This window comes from Triticum dicoccoides, chromosome 5B, assembly GCF_002162155.2.
Source record: "Triticum dicoccoides isolate Atlit2015 ecotype Zavitan chromosome 5B, WEW_v2.0, whole genome shotgun sequence".
NCBI classification, from domain to species: domain Eukaryota; kingdom Viridiplantae; phylum Streptophyta; class Magnoliopsida; order Poales; family Poaceae; genus Triticum; species Triticum dicoccoides.
The window spans coordinates 698,318,056-698,340,457 of NC_041389.1; the positions used below are offsets into that span (position 1 = coordinate 698,318,056).

Sequence of the window (22,402 nt, forward strand, 5' to 3'; positions counted from 1 at the left end):
CCCACACACACACACGAGGACGGGGAGCGCCGCGGCAGTCACCATAGTGGCTTTCAGTTGGAGTTCTCCCAAGAACTCCGCCGATCGAGAATGATCAGCAGGTCTGTAGACCTGAATGACAACAAGCTCATGCAGCGAAGCACGGATGCGAAAATGCGCGGCAATGAAGAAAGTACTTGCAAATACTTGAGAGCTAAATGAGTATATATGATTCATGTGCATAGTGAGAGGCGGCACCTTCGGCCCATGTCTGCGTGGTTTGTGGCATTGCTGAAGCTGCTGTTCACGCAGCCACATACGGCGGCGGGGCTGGTCCAGGGAGGACGACGATCGTAAGGTTCAACTCTGGAATTCCTAATGCGTTGATGTGATGGCATGACAGTATGGCACTTGCTATCTTCCATTCCAGGCTAAATGATGACGCAACTTCTCCAGCAAAATATAGAATTCTAGCTTCAGATGCGGATGCTTTCGCTGATACTACAAAGCAGACTCTTGAGGGTGCAGACTTGTGAACCCTTTGATTGCCTTTTATACGTTTCAGTCGGATTTAGAGTACGGGTCATCTTCAAGGTGCTGGCTGGCATTGTTACAGTAGTTCAGTGGCTGAACCGGGCCTACCACTGACTGGCAATTTCGTTTCGGAAAAGCATTTCCATCTACTATTGGATAGCTATGTCAGTAGAGAAACTTTGATGGATTAAGTGAGGATATCTTTCCAGCCAATCCTGTGGGCCAACCCGCATACGTCGCAAATGAGCTTGAGCAGTGAAAAAGAAGTTTTCCAAATGTGAAAAATAATCAGGATTTTTTTTTTAAAAAATGGACATGCAAAATGTTTAGGTAGCATGCATGGGTTGCATTTTTTCACAAAAAAAGATCATTATTGCGACCTGTGTATCTCAAGTTTTAATGTTGAAAATTTAGGGAAGTATTGAGTTTTTTTTTATGGAGAAAATCTATGAATACCCATATAAACGATCCAGAAAACATGTGTAATTTTAACATTTTTGGAAGTTTTTAAATTTTATTTTTAGTTTAAATTTGTCCCGGAAACCAATCCTCTCTTCTATCTCTAGTCACATGATAATTCTTGCATTTTTTTCATTAAGAAGAGCACCATCACGACCCATGTAGAACTCAAGTTTTAATGTTTGAAAATTTAGGGAAGTATTTAGTTTTTTTGGAGAAAAAAATCTATGAATACCCATATAAATGATCCAACAAAATACATTTGTCATTTAAAAAAAATGAAGTTTTTAATATTTATTTTGAAGTTAAAGTTTGTCCAGAGAATCTTTCCTCTTTGGTAGGTCTAGTCACATGTTAATTCTTGCATTTTGCTTTCACTACAAAAAGGACCATTGCAACCTATGTAGAACACAAGTTTTAATGACTAAAATTTTAGAAAGTATCGAGTTTGCTTTTTTAGAGAGTTTTTTATATGAATATGTCGTATCCATAAATGATTGAAACGATTACATCTGTAAACTTTAACATTTAGTATTTAAAAGTTTTTGTAGTATTTACTTGAAGTTACTATTTTCCCTGAGAACCTTTCCTCTACTATGGTGACATGGTAGTCTCTTGATGCCTTTCAATTATGGTAAGAATTTGCACTAGCGTTAGAGTAAAAATGCAAGCGGTGACGCCATTTCTGTGAAGTGGAAGATCAAAACATTCTCTCCAACAATCACAAGGTTAAAGAGGAGCTTGAAATATCAGACACTCCACATTGAATGTTGTATCTGTAATTGGTGTTTTCTTATGCTGACTTTATGATATATGAGTTGAGTTTTTTTGCACTTAGCCATGAGTGTCTAGAAGGTACATGGGTTTGTATAGTGTGTGGTATTTATGCATAGTGATTGGGCCTAAGGTCCTAGGACAGTATGATTAACCGGGTGTTTGCCTAAAGGTTTTTTACATTTTGCAAGCTATAGGTCATATTAGTAAATTTATATTCAAAAATAGTTTGTTATTATATATATATATTGTGTTATATAATTCATATTTTGTTTATCTATTTACCTATGTTAAGAGAAGATTAATGAAGGTTGCTGAGGAAAGGATGACACCATTCACATCTGGCACCAACTTTAGAGTCGATTTCATAATAAATCGGTGGTCAATGGGAGGATGCTTTGATATTGGTCAATGTGTTCTCAATGTGATGATGCTTTGGACGTGTTTTTCGGTTTTGTTTTTGACAAAGGGTGGAAGGGGGTCTAACTTATGGGAAACGCTTGTGCCTGGCCGACCAGCGGAAACTTCACCCGGTCACACGCGAGCCACGTGATCGAGGCGCATCATACATCTCGCGCATCTCTGTGCCCCACCTTATCTTCTTTCTTCATCTACCTTCTTCCTCCTGATCCCCTTCTCTCTTTCTCTCTCAACCGCATCCACGCACGGTGGTGGCCACGCTCCTCGCCTTCCTCCTTCAGATCCCACCACCGGCTAGCCCCAATCCCGCGCAGGTCCCTACCTCCAACCTCAGCGGCCACCCGCACTTCTTCCGCTACCCCTGGCTGCAGATTCCTTCCGCCCCGGCGAGCCGGAGTTGGAAATCGCCTAGTACTCGCCCTAAATTAAACCATGGCCCAGTTATTTTGTTCCTCCTCTCAAAGACTAATGCCGACACACACCCAATTTCCCCCGAACCCCATGGAGGCACGGACAATCTCGCCGGCGGCTGCCGCCGTGCCGCTTCCCCCAGACGATCTCCTCCGGGAGATATTCCTGCGCCTACCGCCGGAGCCGATCCACCTCTTCTGCGCATCCTTCGTCTGCAAGCACTGGCGCGGCCTCGTCCACGACGCCCGTTTCCTCCGCCGCTTCCGCGATTTCCATGGCGGCACGCCTCCCGTGCTCGGCTTCTTCAACCAGACAGGGCCTCCCTTCTTTGTCCCCACCTCAGGCGACTTCGCGCTTTCCACCGCCACGATGTCCCCAGATGAGTGGTGGGCCCTCGACTGCCGCCACGGCCGCGCCCTCGTTGAGAGCTGCCGCACTGGGACGCTGCTCGTCTGGGACCTCGTGAGCGGCGACAAGCAGTACCTGCCGCTCCCGGCGCAGGACTATTCTCTGTACAATGGTGCGGTTCTATGCGCGGCTGGTCACGCCGACCACCGCGACTGCCATCCGTGCCCGTTTCTCGTGGTGTTCATGTTCAGTGACGACAGAGATTTCATCACCTCCGCATGCGTCTTCTCGTCCGAGACCGGTGTCTGGGGTGAGATTACTTCGATTGTTATACCAGATGCATTAGTTCTGCCAAAGCCGACGGCTCTGGTTGGAAACACAATCTACTTCCTGTTGGATGACAATAGCATCATTGAGTTTGTTTTGGATAAGCATGCCTTGGGTTTAGTTGAGGAGGTGCCATGTACCTACGATCAGATTATCATCATGCCAACAGAGGATGGATGCCTTGGTTTAGCTGGAGTGGAACGATCCAATTTCAACCTTAATCTGTGGTCAAAGGTGGCAAGCATTGACGGGGCGGTGACATGGACACATCAAAGGGTCATTGAACTCGGAAAAATTCTTGCGCCTGAAGCAGTGTCGGTTTGTATGGCTGGGGGTATTGGAGCGCATGCAGTTGGCTGTGCGGTAGATGCGGATGTGATTTTCATCGATGTGTATCCTAGCATCTACATGATCCATCTCAAGTCCATGAAGATCAAGGAGGTGTCGAAGGAACGGATCGGCAGACAATATGTTTTTCCTTACACAAGTTTCTACGTTCCAGGTACCGCCAGTATTTAAAGTGTCACAGAGTTCACTTTAATCTTCCAACTCAGAGTTCACTTTAATCTTTCAACTGTATCTGCCTTGTAGATGCTTTAAAATATACGAGCCAGCCATAGTCCATCTACAAATGACAAGTTTTCTTGGAGCTTCTTTTGAGAGAACTGCTAACTAAATTAATTGTTCTTCCATGTTGTTCTGTTGTGGTATATTGGATAATATAATCTCACTGAATCATGAGAGTTGATAAATTAAGGAACCAAAGAAACCAATTGTCTGCATTTTTTTGCGTTGCATAATAGAACAACAACCAATTAGCGAGTCAATGCTGAACTCTTTTCTCTTTCAGTTTAAGCAACTGGACTCTGGATACTGCCTTCTCAATTGCTCAAGCTTTGAGCTATGTTGGAATTTTGGGTGGTTACTTAGTTTCTTATTTCTCTGGTCTACATTGTTTGTTCTGAATTGTAGAAAATATGTGTTCATTCTGGTATTCTTTCACTCTCATGTGCATACAAAACTTAGATATAAATTACGAATGGGCCCACACCAAAACAAATTCTAAAATGCTTCTTGGTTAAGTAAATCACTGAATAGCGTTATCCTTTGTTTTGAGGTTTATTAGATGGTGTACAATGTCTTGTTCTTGCAGTACATGTCATTTCTTGATTGTTCCTTGACTACTTGTAGCAAAAGCTAGTATTTTCTGCAAGATGAGATATATAATAAGTGTTTCATGTATGTGTCACCACCTCTTATTAGTTATTCCATCTGTAAAGAAAGAGTGTTTAGATAACTACTTTAGTGATCTAAACACTCTTATATTTCTTTACGGAGGGAGTATTTTCTTGTCCATGTTTTTCAATAGTTATTGACTTATATTCTTCTCATAGGAATTACCATTCGTGGTGCAAATGATCAAGTTGAACTGCTGAACAACAGTTGAGATGATTGTGCTGTTACATCTGCTGATACACTTTGGTTGTTGAAGAGGTGATATGACATCCTCTGTTACTATTATCTATTGTTTTGTTTGCATGCACTGGATCAACATTCTTTGCAGTTGTAAAAAAAAATCGAGTGCTATGCACAATACAGCTGGAACCTTGAATTATGTGACTATATCGCCTACTTTGACCTTAGTCGCTTTTTCTCTTGGAGCTGGGAAACACTCCTCGATCTGCACAGTTCATAGTTCATTATGCTGATGTGGTACCACAATGCAGTTTATCATATCAAACAATTTTATATCATTTCTTTGATATCCTTTTGTTGTATAGTTGCATCAGTCATGAGCTGGAGTCTTTGCTATTTAGGAAACACAATGATTGGAAGTCATGAACTCATGCTCTCATTGTCACTAATCATCACCTTGAGCCAAAAGTAGAAACCAAACGTTGCCCATGACTGGTAATCTTGCTAGTACAGTGTACTACTTGTTCTCTCTCTGTTGAGATGTGCAAAGAGACGAGAGAATAAGTTTAACTGGTAGAAACTGTTTTGCTAATGCAGTTTTAACAGATATCGTTTTCTCTGTATTTTTGCCCCTCGTGATTGTGAGTAGCCAAAGTCGGCTCCGCTGATGAGATTGCTGCTGTGCAGGTTTCCGCCGAGCGGTGAATGTGGCTGTTAATGAACTACTATTCCTTGAGAAATGTGTCACTCACTTGCAAAACGTGAGGAAATTTGTGGCTTTAATAATGCTCTGTAGCACATTCGTGCTGAACCAATATGTTAGGTTTTTCTTCAGAGATTCCCATGGCTTTGTGAGCTCTATGATCCCCCGCTAAAAATTGTCATAGTTTGTTCTTTCCTTTTTTGTGGTACCATCGCAATGTTGTATAATGCGCAAAGTTGAACTCTGCTTGTGTGATGGCATGGCAATATGACAGCTGCTATACCTGGGAAGTATATATGCAATTTCTGTCCAGCAAATTTGAATTCTAGCTTCAGGTGAGTATACATGCTTTTGGCTGGCAAAGTGTGCAGAACGTGAAAATCGTGATGGAAGGAACGCAACGCGCTCGGGCCGTCGCGTTGTACCACAGCCCTTTTGTTTATATATGAACTCAGGCTTTTAGCCGGAAGTTCAGCGTTTGGGTTCATGTCTAAGACTAAGGTGCCGGCATTTCAGCTTCAGAAATACATCCAAGACCTGTTTGGACTTTGGACCATGAGTAAATGGAAGGTTCACTTTTTCTTCATAGTCTTCTATCACGAGCTACTAGCAATACAAGGTCGGAGTAATCTCCGATGATTCTATTCATATGCAGAGCACGGTATAAATACAAGTACAGCGTGAGTTTGACAACAGTCACATCACCACGGTATGTCCTACATGCATACTCCCTCCCTCCGAAAAAACTTGTCTCAACCTTGTCCCTCAAATAGATGTATCTAGCTAGCACTAGAGGGACAAGCTTTTTCAAACGGAGGGAGTGCACAGGTGAATGGTGGAGATTTTGTCGCAGTAGACGAGTGTATCACCGTTTGGTGGACGCCCGAGCTCGTGAAGTACTCGCCTGATTCAGCAAGACTCCATGACAGCGTGTGCCTCCATACAATTCTCCATCTCCGCACTGGATTGAGACACGGTTTGCTGTCCCTTTGACGAACTAGGAGGCAATGTTGCCGCAGATGAAGATACAAAAACTGGACGCAGATTTGTACGTGTTGTTATCAGGGCCGTTTCTGAGATATCTGGGGTTGGGGCGAAACTAAAAACTGAGGCCCCTTCTATTCTAACCAGGCCAACCCTCTTTCCCCTGAAGCGGCGGCGCCGCGCCCGCTCCCGGGGAGTCCCCGTCCACACCACCCTCCGCCCTCCCCCTCCATCGCCTCCCGCTACCACCGCCGTCGCTGAGGACGCCGCGGGGCGAAGCCCCTGTGGTGACTGGTGAGGCAGCGGCGGCGACGCAGTTCTCGGCCAGCAGTAACGCGTGGGGGCAGCGGCGTCCATCTCCCTCCTCCTCCAACGGCAGTGCGCAGCGGGTTGGCGATGGCCAGGAGATCTCCGGCGGCCGTTGGCGGATGAGATTTTGGCTGCGATGAGATCTGATCTGGGCCCGAGGGGTTTAGATCAAGATCCACTGCGGCTGCGCCTCGTCTCAGCAATGGCAAGAGGAGATCCCCCTTGGTAATCTTCGCGGCACGAGGACATCCGGATCTCTTGGCCCAGGCATGGGGTGGTGGCTGCCTTCTCCATCGAAGGCGGTTGGCCAGGCTGGTAGTGACGGATCTTGGATCCCACTATTAGCACCGGCGGCGAGTTGGGGAGACATAGTCGCCGGTGAAGAGCGAGCCGACTCCGGTCATGGCGGGCGATGGCGGCATCTACGTCGTTACCTTGATGAAGGCATCGTCAAGCAACTATCGTCAACTTGCTCGCGCCGCTCCGGGAGAAATCCTAAGATCACCGGATCGGATGATGGCGGCGCTGCGGTGTCATGTTCCTTATTGGGGGCATCGTTTGTGGAGTGGCCCGGATAGGAAGAGGAGTGAGGTGGTGTGGCGTTCCTTCTCACGCGTCGACGACGGCGGGTCTCGGCGGCATGGAGCAGCGGGGTCTCACTGGTGGGCGTGTGATGATGGACGAGCGCATGATGGTGGCGTTGTCTGGCGTCGTGGTGGTGTCGACGGTAGCTAGACCGGGCAAGGTTAGATGCAACAGTACATCACTGAAGATGGATTGGTGGCAGGTGGCTGCAGCGGCCTCATACCCGGCAGGCTTCTGGTTGAGGAGTGCGCCGGACTGGTGGGTGCCCCATGCCCGGCAGGCGTCCTGGACCCCAGATCTTAGATGTTAGGTTTGGCTGCGAGGTCTATTTGGTATTAGGCCCAGACTATCAGCATCCCTTCATCAACTAGATAAGAGTAGCGACAGATGTTGCCTAGACGGTGGCTTTAGTCTTAATGTTGTATAACTTTGTAACGTCTTGTGTGAATAATTAATAAAGTTGCTACATGCATCGTCGAGATGCAGAGACCGGGGTCCTTCTCCTTTTCTAAAAAAAGCTATTCTAACCATAGTTACCAAGCTCCCGGTTCGAGCGGGTCGAGGGACGGAAACGAGCATCCAGGATTGCTGTTAGTCACAACTAAAGATCAACCAGGATTGAAATCCCTAGAACAATCGTTCAACATGGGGAACACGATCCTATTAAATCCGGCATGTGCAGGTCAATCAGTCTAATCTTTCAAGAATTATATATGGAAAGCAGGAATAGATTAAGGAGACATAACTGATTGAAGAAATAGGAAAATAAGAAAATCCATTTGGTATGGAGGATCGTTGTTATTACATGTTTCCATTCTGTTCGTTCATTATCTTTATAGTACATTTAGGCCGCAGAGTTCTGAACTCCTGGTACCCGTAGTGTCAACTCTTCAGGGTACGCGTCCCGACAAATCGTATTGACCCACACTCAATTCGATCATCGATTGCGGTCAATGAACCACACGGGATGTGGCATCGAGCCACATTTCCCGTACTATGATTGTAACACTAGTGGTTGGGGCCCGCCAATGGCGGGTCTCCTGAGGCGTTCCTATGCGGCCCTATCTTGACTCAGCACATTTTTCTGTATTGTATGATCTCTAATCTCAACTCATGTAACCTTTCTTTACATGTCTAAGAGAAACACCGATCCTGCTAATCGATGGGACAAAGCTTATCAAGTTGCTACAAGTTTACAACCAATTGGTCATTATTGTACGATTGGGTGCACACAACATTTGGTTGGAACACTTCCCCAAGAAAATTCAAGAGTAAGGTTACACCTTATCTAGTCAAGACTAAAATGACATCAATATCAACATATTCACTTTGCACCCCAAGGCAATGGGAGAGGTTAACGCTGATCATAATGAAAAGATGTATGAGCAGGACGAAGACACTTGTTTATAGTCTTGACATATATGAGGATATACCATAAGTTACATGTAAAAAGTAGCAATGGACTTATAATATAGTTTCTAGAATAATCGTCAAAGAGAAATAAACTTGGTAGGGTAAACAATGAATTTATGATCTTTAATCTTTAGCCGACACATCAGTCTTTACAACCTTAAAATATATTGATCTAAAATATTCATAGCTTGAAAGAGCAAGTAGATTTCCTACAAAAAAATAAATAGAAAATAGTTCGGTGTGGTGACTGGTGAGTGGACAGACACATTAGTGTGGTCAAAAGGAACAACAACATTTTAACATGCCTACAAAAAACAGAAAATACGGGAAGACACTGTAATATCATGCAAAGAAGAAATCACCTCAGACACTTCTACCTTTTAGGAGAACTGTATCAAACACCTAAGTTGTACAAACCAAAAATACAAAATTAGCAACTACCGGTACTTCATTCACATTCAGTTATATGAGTTCCATCATTTACAACCTGCAATATTTAACTCTTGCTAGTCCTTAGAGCTAGAAGTACACATATTAGATTGGGAAGATCACATTCAGTTAGTCCAAATTAATCAATGAAGTACTCAACTAAGTTTGCTTGTGTGCACAATAATATGCACCCATCAATGATCTGGCTATGCAAACATCTATAATTAATAATTTTCTAGGATCCTCGGGTCTGAGTATACCTTCACTAAACTGCTGCTCAGGTTGGTCACCTCGGATCACATCAGTGCCTACAGCACTTTCAGTAACAGACTTGTTAAAACTTCTTACTACTGGCACGCTTTCCTGCAAAGTAGGTTCGATCAAAGAGCATCAAGGGAGAGTGAGTACCTAAAAATTCTGAAGATCTAGAACGTAATCTCCTGCAGGCGGCACGCCGGACGAAAGGGGGCAAGGCTGCTGGATCAAAATCTCGACGTCCTCTGTCATCCTCTAGTCAAACTACTCAACTTATTTTCATAGACCTGAATTAAATTTTAGAAAAATGAAATTTCATGACTACATAGATGAGATGGTCTAGAAGTAGGGCACTGGAAGAAAGGGGAAGGAAAATATCAGGAAGAAGAGAGGAGGGTGTGTACCTGCATCAACAACACAGTCAAGTATACGTAGAAAAGGTCCGCCGTGCACTTGCCTCAACACGACGATTAATCGGAAGAACTATCCTCCGCACCTGTAGCGCTCAGTCCTGTAGGTAGTCTAGTATTTAAAACAACTCCATTCTAACTGCAAGAATACACATTGTCGCTAGTGAGAGAACCATGGCTCCACATCCATACTGATCTTATTGACATTTAAATATAAACATGGATAGTTAGAACCACACAAAGTACCTGCAATAGTTTGGGCTGCATATCGAGCACTTAAGTATCAATCTGGTCAGCGATTACAGTGGCACACATTGATGATGCTCAGTGTTGGTGGTTCAGTTCTAGCATATGCACAGAGAAATGAAATCACCTTATAGCATCTAACATGTATTTGTTGTGGTACTGTATCCTCTTATCATCTTGAAGACATATTTCAACCTATCATGCCTGCCATATATAAGTAGTTAATTATCACTGACAATTTATTTAAGGGCAAACAATCTTATCGGCAGGAAACTATACAATCTTCAGTGACTTACCATTCTTAGTAATGAACACAGGCAGATTTCCATACTTCTTCTTAACATGTTTCACCAGACTGAACATTCCCTAGGGAACTAACTATGTGCAGCAACTCAATGCTGCCTAAAAGTAGACAAATATTTGTGTATTATCAATTGAACATGTGATTAAATAAGATGGCAAACAAAAATTTAGAGAAAACCTGAAGTTGCAAGTATATCGTTTTTCCTATTCTCTTTCCATGCCTGTAAGCTGCATAGCACATGGAGAAATCAGTAATATTGACACTAGATTATGGGGATTATCATATGTTTTTTCATCATGATTGACCAGTTGAGATGACTGCAGCATCCGTTGAAGCATCATTCCTGACAAGTTTCCTGACGTGCATCCCGTCGTTCCTAGCATATAATGTTGTGTAGTGGTTTATGTCTATCAACAAAAGTTAGATCAAATTGAGTGTGTTTGCATACAGATTCTGAATATGCAGAAAGGGTGTTACATACTATCCAAGATTTCGCTGTCCAGCTTAATCTTATACTGGTGGCAATAAAAATAAAAGCATCAAAGGATTAGTACCAGAAGTAAGTTCCTATGTTTATCATATCTAACTTTTACAAAGTTAGGATGCCTATTCCTTATATGAACTGATACTTGAACTTTGTATCTGACACTGAGTACATAAGAGCTCAATTTCAGCGATGTACATTCAGTAATGTGTATAAATGTCATGCAAATACAATTGTATTCAGTAATGCGATGAAAATGTCAAAAAAACTTGCATGGAAAATGTAAGAAGAACGCCTTCTACTTCTAATCTTTGTATGGAAGTGCATGATAAAATCAACAACACCTACAAGTCAAACTGGGCGTGCCTTATCCATATGCTGCACCAAGCTCTGCATCTCCAACCTCAACTACAAGACAATGTCTCCAAGGTAAAAAGGACCATCCTACTTCTATAAGTTTGCCCATGAAAATAATATATTTTTTACAGTTTAGCGCAAGGAGAGAGGAGCAGGGAAATACCAGTGGCGGCAGCGGTGGTGGCGCGATCTTGGCGGAGTAATCCCCGGCGGCGGCGGGAGTCGACGCAACTGGAGTCGATCTGCTGCGGAGGAGGGAAACTAAGGGACGACGACGGTGTCCGCTTCAAACTGGAACCTATAGGCGCATGGCACAATGAAAAGCAACCAATCAATATCACTGGATGGCTAAATGCAACACAGGACGAAGGGTGGATTCTGGTCATACCTTTATTTGGTAATTCTGGGTCTAGTTATACGTCTTAAATTAAATCAACAATGCCGCCATCTACTCAGTTTGCCTAGTTCACAAATTCTATTTTGGTGAATGGCTCCCCGCGTGAAGCTTGAGGGCAACATCACCAACAACCTGCACACAAAGGCAGAGCAAAATTCAGTACGAGAGGAAATGGTAAATGGTCACACAAGTCAGCCAGCTTTAATTCTTTTACGTCGAAGATTTCAATGATAATACACACAGTTAATGATGATGGTGGTGACTTCCTTTATTAAGAATGAAATGATAATGCACATGACACGCCTATCTAAGCAGGGGTTGAATGAGGTGTCCTTCAGTTCAAAGTAATTCTAGGATATCGAAAAAGGAAGCAACAATCCACAAGGAAAATCATGAGTTTATGCCAAAGAGAAAGAGGAGGTTGCTAAGTGGCTAATATCAATAAACCATTTTGTTTAAGCATATATGTTCTTGTTTACTGATGCTTTTAGTCATGAGAAAAAAAGTTCTTCCAACAGAATACTGCCTTTTCATACCAGGCCTGTGGCCAGGAAAGCTGATCATCCAAATTGGCACTGATGTTTAAACAGTGTGCTCATGAAGCCAATGAGATAGCTCATAAATCATATGATTCTAGTGCTAGTTTTGTTTGGAAAGATGATCCACCAGACGTATTATAGAGGCTAATGTAATTGATGCTACCTAATGATATTAATACGGCATAGTTGGCTCAAAAATAAATAAATAAATGTGGCGGTTCTGAATCTAGAAGTTCTTTTAACACAAATAGTATAATGTCACTATAGGAGTTGTCAAGATATAACTACTAGCGGCAACTACATGATTGGTAAATGAGAACCAACTCTGTGCATTGCAAAGAAACAAGCGCAAACCTTTGCCATCGTTCTGTAAGAGTATTCCGTGATTCCTGCAACATGTGGTGTTATAATAACATTTGGGAATTTCAGAATTGGATCCTCTGGATCGAATGGCTCCGTCCAAGCAACATCAGTGCCTAAACCACCTTAATGACCTGACTCAAGGTGATTAAACACAGCCGTATAGTCCAGTAGGCGCCCTCTGGCAATATTGATGAGATATGATCCCTACAAGAACATGGCAGCTATTGAGAATGGGAGTCCTGCTGTCAGGTGCATATTTCACGGTTTTCCAAAAATCAAAAACAGATCCTATATGTAGATTGCAAAATAATATATGCACTCTGTAAGTTTTTGTCTTGAAATATGTCCATTTATGTGTGTGCAAGGAGAGAAATACTAAAATATCAACTCTATGCCACGAACCTTAGTTCATGATGGATAATACCGCCAGCCCGGTACGGCTAGGTTGATAGTGGAGGACAGGTTCGAAGATAAGGCTGATTATTTCTTGCTTCATTAATACTCCCTCCGTCCGGAAATACTTGTCATCAAAATGGTTAAAAGGAGATGTATCTAGACATATTTTAGACATATTCTAAGAGGGTCTTCTTTACATAGAGCCAAACAATAAAAAACAGGATATCTTATTTCTGCTGGCCTAAAGGCCAGGTTACAAAATATCTTCCTAATTTAAATAGTTAAAACATCCCATAATTTGTGCCGATTGGGGTCGGTTATGCCTGTCACATGTGTTTCTGCAGCAAGTTTTTTTTCCGTTACCAGTTTTCTTTTTTGGAATGGGCCGGAAGAACCGAATTCCGATAAATCTCGGAAATCTCAGAATTATTCCGTCTGAACGCATTCAAACAAATTCTGAGTTTAAATTTTTTGCGTCACAATATGTAATTTTAACCTGGCACACACCCATACTCTCACGTATTCCACTGGTCACCTCACACATGCCTTTCTCCGTGTGGGGTGTGGGTTCTAACCCTCGCTGCTGCACTATTTTGCTATGCACCATTTACAGCTGAAGAAGCTGCAAACATTGCTGGGACAATAGGGGAATCCCCAAGACCTCCAAGGGTGTAAGTTATGGACCTCACCACCACATGAGGCAGCGAGTTGTGATAACATATGCATACAGAGCCTATTTGACAGTCTTAGCATTTGAATTAATTTTTTTTTCAAAAAAGTCGAACAGTTGCACTGTTTCTTGGGGGTCAGCGAAAGTTCTGGTCGGTTACCACTCGGAAAAAACCTTGATCTGCAGTGGTGCACACACACGGTACCCATTTTGCGGGGAACATACGACGCTTTTCTTTTGCGGGGAACACACGAGGCTATATGTATGCATTTCTTTATAGACACTTTACCAAAAGAGCTGTACACACAGTATCATTCCACGAACGTCTATGAATATTCTTGATATCTTTTCCTTTTGAAAACTTGGAGCAGCACGCTTGTTCTTTGAAACAAGAACATATGCTCCTGGGATCATTTTGGCATTTTCTGATGGTTATTCCAATGAATACACCAGCACAATCTGATCCTCCAACACTATTCTAAGATTATTGTTTCCTCGTATACAAATTTTCTTCTTACAGGATGAACCAAGAATGATGGCTTATTTATTCCGTAAAATAAATAAATCTCATAAGAAGACTTAAGAAATAAGATGTAAATCTCCTACGATGCAGACAAGTATATTGGAGAAAAATACATGTACCTTTTTCAAAGCTGACAGGAACTTGTGATCCACAATCCCAACCTATAAATATTTATAGCTTAGTAACCGCATAACTGAAGTCAAATAGAGATATTACTGGCAGAATTTTTATTAAATAAATGAACATAGAGAAGAATTAACTGATTCATTGTTTAACGTCATGCAAGTTATAACTATGTCAGCTTCTCGAGCGAGTTCGTACATATCTTCTGGACCACCTTTCTTGTCAACCAGCCCATCAAGATCTGCAATAGCAATATTTTGAGAGAGGAAGATAACACAACATCTAATAAGGGAATGATACTGCAACTACTGCAGCTTACCACAAGACACTGTATTTGATGACCAGTTTCTTTTTGTAGCAAGAATTTTCACTCCAAATGGTCTTAGTCTCTTGGCAATTTCCATGCCAATGGCTCCGAACCCCAGGGTAAGTATCTAGCACAGTAAATACAATTTTATACTCAAATGGGAATTTTCTTGTGGAAAGTAGATAAAAGTAACAGTATCTAGCACAGTAAACACAAGTTTCTATTCAAATGTGATTTTTCTTGTGGAAAGTAGACAAAAGTAACTTATACACGAAAAGCATACTGTTTTCCCGAATATTGTTCCTCCAACTGGAAGGCCCAAGTCCTTCTGAACGACAGCAGTATCCATTTCCTTCTGCAAATTATGGCCAAAGTCCAAAACATGAATATTCCATTACAACTGACAGAAGTAACATATATTTGTTAAACTAAAAAAACTTATCTTCCAAATGATGGAAGCTACAAAGGTAGCTTATTTAACAAAAAACTGAGTGAATATTCTGTACAAATATATGCAACATGATGAAATATGGTTTGAAATCAGTGTCCGTTTGCCTAAATTGTTGGATATTGTACTAACTAGGATCCACGTGAAACAGAAATCATGTTTAATAGGCTCATCATGTATTTTTTCCCAAATTTCTGCAGCTTGCATGCCCTTTTATCAAATCCAGCGGCTGCCGCATCAGCAGCTCAAACTGGAACCTACAGGCGCATGGCACAATGAAAAGCAACCAATCAATATCACTGGATGGCTCGATGCAACACAGGACAAAGGGTGGATGGCAGGGAGGGAGGGAGCAACGCGATACCTCGAGCAGGAAGAGGTTGGGGCCGGGGATGGGGGGAGGAGGGAGGTCGAGGGAGCGCGCGGAGCTGAGCAGCCTCTCGCCGTAGCAGGAGAGGTCCATGCTGCCGCCCTGGATGATGAGCAGGAAGACGAGCAGCGAGGGCCCCGACTCGAAGAGCTCGCCGCCGCACTCCTCTTCCTCACCTTGGACAGCGGCCACGATGTCGAGCTGAGTCTGGCAAACCGACAGATCCGATGAAAGTGGTCCCACCGTGCTCGGCGGTGGCGTCGCGGCCTCGTTCCGCTGCCGTACTCGGGGAAGAAAGGGAGGGGTGGGGGAGCTGGTGTTCGGGCCGGTGCTGGCACTACAGCAAGGAGCCGGGGGTAGAGGCGGCGGAGCTCGGGGCGGGGATAGAGGCGGCGGAGCTCGGGGCGGGGATAGAGGCGGCGAACTGTGGTGCCGGGCGCCGGAGGAGCTGGGGCAGTGGCGGCGGCAACCTAGGGAAGGGAGGAAAGGGGAGGTTGCGTGATACGAAGAGAGAAAGAAAAGAAGGCACCGACACCCTGGGTTTTTTTCTTTTTTTTTCTTGCTAGCAAAGTAAAATTGACGAGGTGGAACGCGCGAGGAGGTGCCCTTGATGCACACCTTATTGTTTTGGATTAGCTCTCGGAGAAGTATTGGCAAATCCCTTGGATATATGGAAAGAAGGGTTCATATTGTCTGGTATCTAACGTGAAGGATTTATTGTTCAATGTTTATTTACTACCATACTTGACCAAAAACTACAATGCAAAATTAGGGATTTCTATCTATTTTCTACAAAAGTTGGAAACACTAGTGCACACACATGTGAAGACACTATACAAGAACTACTATTTTAGCTAGAACATCTTCATAAATTGAGGATTCGTGGCCGTGCCTCGTAAGAATCCCTCTGCTCACGCTGTCACTTGGGCCAGCCCATAGTTCGCTAATCTTTAGTGCGAGCCTAACACACAAGGGCACCCACATGGGGGCCCCTTTTGCTTTCGCTCCTGCCCGGGGCGGCCGCCCCCTAGCCCCCCCCCCTCCCCCCCCAGCCGAGCCTGGTCGCTATATCGGGGAAGCCGGCCCAATCTGCATCGGAGTAAGCCATGGGTTAGTGTGATACCAAGGGCCAAACATGCAAGCCGGGATTCATAGTGTCCTAGAGATAACGATGAATAGGCTTAAGTAGAGCGTAGTAGGGAATGCGCGGAGCATGCCTGATCAAACATTTTTGTTGTATGGTGTAGAGTATGTCAGGCCTAGTCAGTGTTGAGTACCGTAGAGCACCGCCGATGCTGCGGACCTGTGGTAGAGGGTGGGATCGGGTGTGGCAGTGTCGTCATTGGCAGGGAGCTTTCGTCTGGTGTCTATCTATATGGTGATGGGGTACAATTTAACACCACTCCATCCTTCTTGGTATTAGACACCAGTTTGATCCCTCGACCTCCATGGCGAGCTCCGACACCTCTCCACTCCCCTCTTCGCCGTGTGCCTAGGCTCCACTTCCCTCTTTGATACGCTCAGCCTTCCTATTGGCAAGACACCTCCTGCGATGATACCTACCTCCCTTGCCATCCTCCCGCCAGCTACTCTCCTGTTCGTCCCTGTCCATGGCATCCCTTCCATGTACGAGCTCAACATCTCTCGCTTCATCCAGTTTAAGTAGGAGCCCGATACCGGTAACTTCTCCAAATGGAAAGATATCATGCTGTGTGTCTTGTCCATGTACTCTAGAAGGATCGTATCCGGCAGTTCGAAAATCCTTACACCTATGAACAACCTACAAAAATGATTTACAAAACCTTCCATAAATTCTCTCCTCCCCACGGAATTCAACTATGGTGGGCCCCAGCCGCTAACCCTGGGCCAACTGATTTTCTCCACATCAGCCCATAAGATAATTAAATTACATAGAAAATGTGCGTAGGTACGGTCTAGCATTGCTTCCCATAGTTCTAGACACCACTGGAGCGTGACATAAGCTGGCCCCATGCCAACATCATGATTCTCATGTGGATCTATGGCACCATTGCCAATGATCTATACGACGTCATAAAGTCTGCGGATAACATGTTCTTAACCGCTTGGGAGCAGCTCAACTCCTTCTTCGACAACCAACCTAGACATGCGATCTGCCTCGGCGCCGAATTCCGCAACCTGGTTCAAGCTGATTTGTGTGTGTCCGAGTACTCCGTCGACTCAAGGCGCAACAAAAAATCGGGTGGGGCAATCCCTTTGGCTTCCATGGCAACATTGGTGGGGTTGGCCATGATTCAATACATAGTAGTATATTGGATTAATTCAATACAATAGAGAACATATGGAGTTTGCCATGTCAAGCATATCTGAGTGGAGTTCAATGCGCAATACTTGATCGATCTGATTCATACGCTGGCGGCAGGCCTGGAATATACTGTTTGTCGGAATGAGTAGCGACCACGAACGGATCCGTGCCGTAGTTCGGAATATAACCTGCAAAAAGTGAATACATGATATTCTGTTAAAAACCAAATCATTTCTGCAAGTCCAGATAGTCCACAGCAAAGCGCAAACCCCAATCCGAATGTGTTTCGCTAAGTCAGGCTCAATCCCATTCAGCCATGTCCCAAATAACGCGTTAACAGAATTCGGTGGTTTGATATTAAAAGCAATGTGAACCGTCTGCCAAAGGACTTTGGCCAACGGGCAATCAAAAAAGAGGTGTTTTGTAGTCTCATCCCGATCACAGAAACTACACCTAGTAGGTCTTGTCCAATTACGCTTTATTAAATTGTCCTTGGTTAAAATAACTTGTTTGTGGACAAACCACATAAACACTTTTATTTTCAAAGGAACTTTGACATCCCAAACATGCTTGGAAGTAGGAATGGAGTTCGAATTAATAACATCAATGTACATTGATTTAACTGTGAATACTCCAGACTTAGTCAGTTTCCAGCGTAATTCATCAGGTTGTTGGGAAAGCTGGACCTCCACCGGTCTCCTAACTAGACGGAGCCATTCTTCCTAACGATTGCCCGCCAGCATCCGTCAGAACTGAATATTAAGGGGGATAGATTGAAAAACCGAAGCTACGAACACCTCACGTCGTTGAACAATACGATACAACGACGGATATTGGATGGCCAAGGGTGTCTCGCCGAGCCAAGTATCCTCCCAGAAACATGTGCAAGTACCGTTGCCAATAACAAACTTCGTCCTATTAAACATAGATTGTTTGACTTTCATTAGTCCTTTCCAGAATGGTGAATCAGTCCGCCTGACTGTAACCTGGGACAAAGTTTTTGTCTGAAGGTACTTGTTGCGAAGGATTTGAGCCCACGTGGCATCATTCTCCGAAGAGAGCTTCCACAGCCACTTGCTAAGAAGGCATCTATTCTTAACTTCAAGGTTCTATATACCAAGACCCCCTTGGTCTTTCGGTCTACAAATGATATCCCATTTAGCAAGCCGGTATTTTCTTTTAATCTCATCACTCTGACAAAAGAACCGCGATCGATAGAAGTCCAGCCTCTTCCGAACACCAACTGGGACCTCAAAGAACGATAGGAGAAACATAGGCATACTCGTGAGCACCGAGTTAATCAGGATTAATCGGCCTCCGTATGACATGAGCTTACCCTTCTAGCAACTCAGTTTCTTCTCAAATCGGTCCTCGATGCACTTCCATTCTCTGTTTGTCAGCCTACGATGGTGGATTGGAATACCTAAGTAAGAGAAAGCTAACTCTCCCAACTCGCACCCAAACAATTGCCTATAAGCCTCCTGTTCGTCTTTGGCTCTACCAAAACAGAACAGCTCGCTCTTAATTAAGTTAATCTTTAACCCGGTCAATTGTTCAAATAGGCATAACACCAGCTTCATATTTCTCGCCTTGGCCAAGTCATGCTCCATAAAGATGATCGTGTCATCAGCGTACTGAAGTATGGAAACACCTCCATCAACAAGATGAGGTACCAATCCACCTACTTGACCATTTTCCTTAGCCCTTTCTATCAAAATTGCTAACATATCCACCACAATGTTAAACAGGATAGGGGACATCGGATCTCCTTGTCTTAGGCCTTTATGTGTCTGGAAATAATGACCTACGTCGTCATTTACTTTAATTCCCACACTACCTTTTTGCGTAAATGATTCAACCTGTTTGCGCCAGGCTTCATCAAAACCTTTCATACGCAATGACTATTGGAGAAATGGCCATTTGACCTTATCGTACGCTTTCTCGAAATCCACCTTAAAAATTACTCCATCTAATTTTTTGGAATGGATTTCATGGAGCGTTTCATGCAGGACTACCACCCCTTCAAGGATATTTCTGTCCGGCATGAAAGCAGTTTGGGACTGTTGCACCACAGAATGCGCAATCTGTGTAAGCCTATTAGTCCCGACCTTGGTGAAGATTTTGAAACTAACATTGAGGAGGCATATCGGTCTGAATTGCTCAATCCTCACAACATCCGTTTTCTTAGGAAGCAATGTGATAGTTCCAAAATTCAAGTGGAATAAGTGAAGCTGTCCCGAGAACAAATCATGGAACATAGGTAGCAAATCCTGCTTAATAATGTGCCAGCACTTTTTATAAAACTCGGCCGGGAGCCCATCCGGTCTGGGAGCCTTATTATTTTTCATCTGTGCAATAGCATCAAACACCTCCTTCTCAGAGAACGGTGCAACCAGAATGTCATTTTCGGCAGCTGAAAGTTGAGGCACATCCTCAGTCCTAGACTCGTCGAGGGACACACAATTATCCTCCGGCGGTCCAAATAACTACTTGTAATACTCGGTAATATATGTTTTTAGGTTATCCTGACCTAAAATCGTGCCCTCATCTTGTTCAAGTTGAAAAATTCGCTTCTTTCGGTGCTTGCCATTAGCTATTAAATGAAAGAATTGAGTATTCGCGTCCCCTTGGACCACTTTGCGGACTTTAGCTCGCAAAGCCCACTACAATTCTTCTTCGCGGAGCAGTTCTTTCAACCTCTTCTCCGCCTCAGTTTTAACCTGAAGCTCAACTGGCAGCAAAATCGTAGATTCGGCCTTTATGTCTAGGGCCTGCATAAGAGAAAGGAGTCTATCCTTTTCAATCTTATACACGCCACTTAGGTGCTTAGCCCAACCCCGTAAGAAGCTTCTCAAGTGCCTAATCTTATTCTGCCAACGCTCGACCGCAGTCGTACCTCCTGCACCTCTATCTCATTCCCTGGCAATCAGGTCCAAAAACCCCTCTCGTTCGAACCAAGACATCTCGAAAGAAAAGGTGTTTTTGTTACCCACGTGGTTAGGCTTCCCTGAATCCACGAATAAGGGTGTGTGATCGGATATTCCCCTCGAGAGAGCTTGCACCGTAACCAGAGGGAACTTTTGTTCCCACTCCACGCTTGCGAGAACTCGATCATGTTTTTCATAAGTTGGGTTTGGCAGAGCATTAGCCCAGGTAAATTTTCTACCAGAAAGCTCTATTTCCCTCAGATCCAAGCTTTCAATAATGGTATTGAACATAATCGACCATCTGCCGTCAAAGTTACCATTATTCTTCTCCTCTCTCTCCTCCTAATGGTATTGAAATCACCTCCAACCAAAAGTGGAAGCTGTTCCGATCCACAGATTCGAACAAGGTCCGCCAGAAACTCTGGTTTAAGCTCAGGCTGTGCGGCACCATACACCGCCACCAAAGCCCAGTTGAAATCATCTATTTTAGACCTGACTCGAAACTTCACCGTGAAGTCGCCCATCACTACACTTCGGACTTCAAGCTAATCGCATCTCACGCCAAGTAAGATACCACCCGATCTTCCTCGCGGAGGGAGGCAATGCCAATCAAAATCAATACCACCCACAAGAGAAGACAGAAACTGGGGCGCTGCATTGGCGGCCGGGCATCCTGGCCACCGCCCCGCCCCGCGGCAGGAAGAGAAGCCGGCGCTGGCGGGCGGATGGTACCGCCCCTACCCGCTGCAGCGACATGTGTCGGAGCCGGTGGGCGGAAACCGGGAGCTCCAACCCGGCGGCCAAGGGCCGGAGAGTTAGCACCAAGTGGCGCCACGCCCCGACCCGCCACCGGCACGCCACGGTTTGTCCCAGGAACACCGGCACCGCGACCAGTACCCACAGCCGGCGGTGGCACCTCCATGCCACGGCCGCCACCAGAGACAGGCGGCGGCACCGCTCCGGCATGGGCCGACCCGGCCGGCTCAGCCGTGCTCTATCCCGCGGCCCCCCGACCCGCCATGAGAATCGGTGGGATTCGACGGGCACGGCCCCCGCGATCTGCACGGCGAGGAGGAGCTCGGCGGCAGCAAACCCTACGGCGCACGACGGGAACAGAAAGACTCGACGGATCGTTTGCCTCTCGCACGTAAACGACCGCCTCGTCCGATAGCACCTCTGTATCCAGCCCAAAGGGCACCGGCCCACCTTGCGACCCCTTCGTTCTGGGCCTCATACCCAGCCGAAGGCGGCCCAGTCTCCACCCGTGGCCCAACAGCGTCAACCAACGCGTTCAAACGAGCCTCCCTAGCCGCCGCGATCGGGATCGGCGCCGCCGGCGCCGCCTGCTGCCGGCCGGCCGCCGCACGGCCGCCCTTCTTCCTTCTCACTACCACCGTCCACGCTTCCGGAGGAACCAAATCGAAAAGAGTAAGTTTTGGGAGACTTACCTTGGGAATTGGCCCCTTCCATGGCCGAGAGGCAGACGCGGCCGTCCTCCGGTGTACGACACGCCGGAGCAACTCCAAGTTGTCTCTGGGACGCAACCCGGTCCTCGCCGGATCCTCTGGAGGGACCACCGCCTCCACAATCTCCGCCACCTCTTCCTCATCGTAGCGGGGTTGAAAGCTTCACAAATCACATCTGAGGGAGTCGGTGAATACTCCGTCGAGCTGCCGGAGCGCCCGCCGTCTTCATCCTCATCCCCGCTATCCTCCTCCGCGAGCGCCCAAAAACGCCCGCCCACCTTCCGGCGATCACCAGGGTGACTGCCGTTAACACGCCCGGCGGCATCGAGTCGCCCCGGCGTCTTGTATGAGTAGATGCGCAGGCGAGAAGGCAGCAACTGGAGGGCTTGATCACTTCAATTCATGTAGTACCATATTCATTAGCTGAGGTACGGCCAACAGC

The 22,402-nt window shown here is 45.2% G+C and overlaps 1 protein-coding gene and 1 pseudogene across 1 annotated transcript; one reads left to right on the forward strand and one right to left on the reverse strand.

Moving 5' to 3' along the window:
- Window positions 1-2,385: 2,385 nt before the first annotated feature.
- Window positions 2,386-5,660, forward strand: LOC119306711. The gene is made up of 3 exons (XM_037582861.1): window positions 2,386-3,754; window positions 4,647-4,746; window positions 5,356-5,660. The coding sequence occupies exons 1-2, from the start codon at window positions 2,599-2,601 to the stop codon at window positions 4,697-4,699; spliced, it is 1,209 nt and encodes a 402-aa protein (XP_037438758.1). The 5' UTR covers window positions 2,386-2,598; the 3' UTR covers window positions 4,700-4,746; window positions 5,356-5,660.
- Window positions 5,661-11,409: 5,749 nt separating this feature from the next.
- Window positions 11,410-21,018, reverse strand: LOC119310571 (annotated as a pseudogene).
- Between the last annotated feature and the right edge of the window lie 1,384 nt (window positions 21,019-22,402).

Bases quoted from the DNA above. Each gene is read 5' to 3' on its own strand.
- LOC119306711 (XM_037582861.1), top strand. From the start codon at position 2,599: ATGGCCCAGTTATTTTGTTCCTCCTCTCAAAGACTAATGCCGACACAC. The intron at 3,755-4,646 runs GTACCGCCAGTA...TTCTTCTCATAG, and splicing joins CACAAGTTTCTACGTTCCAG to GAATTACCATTCGTGGTGCA.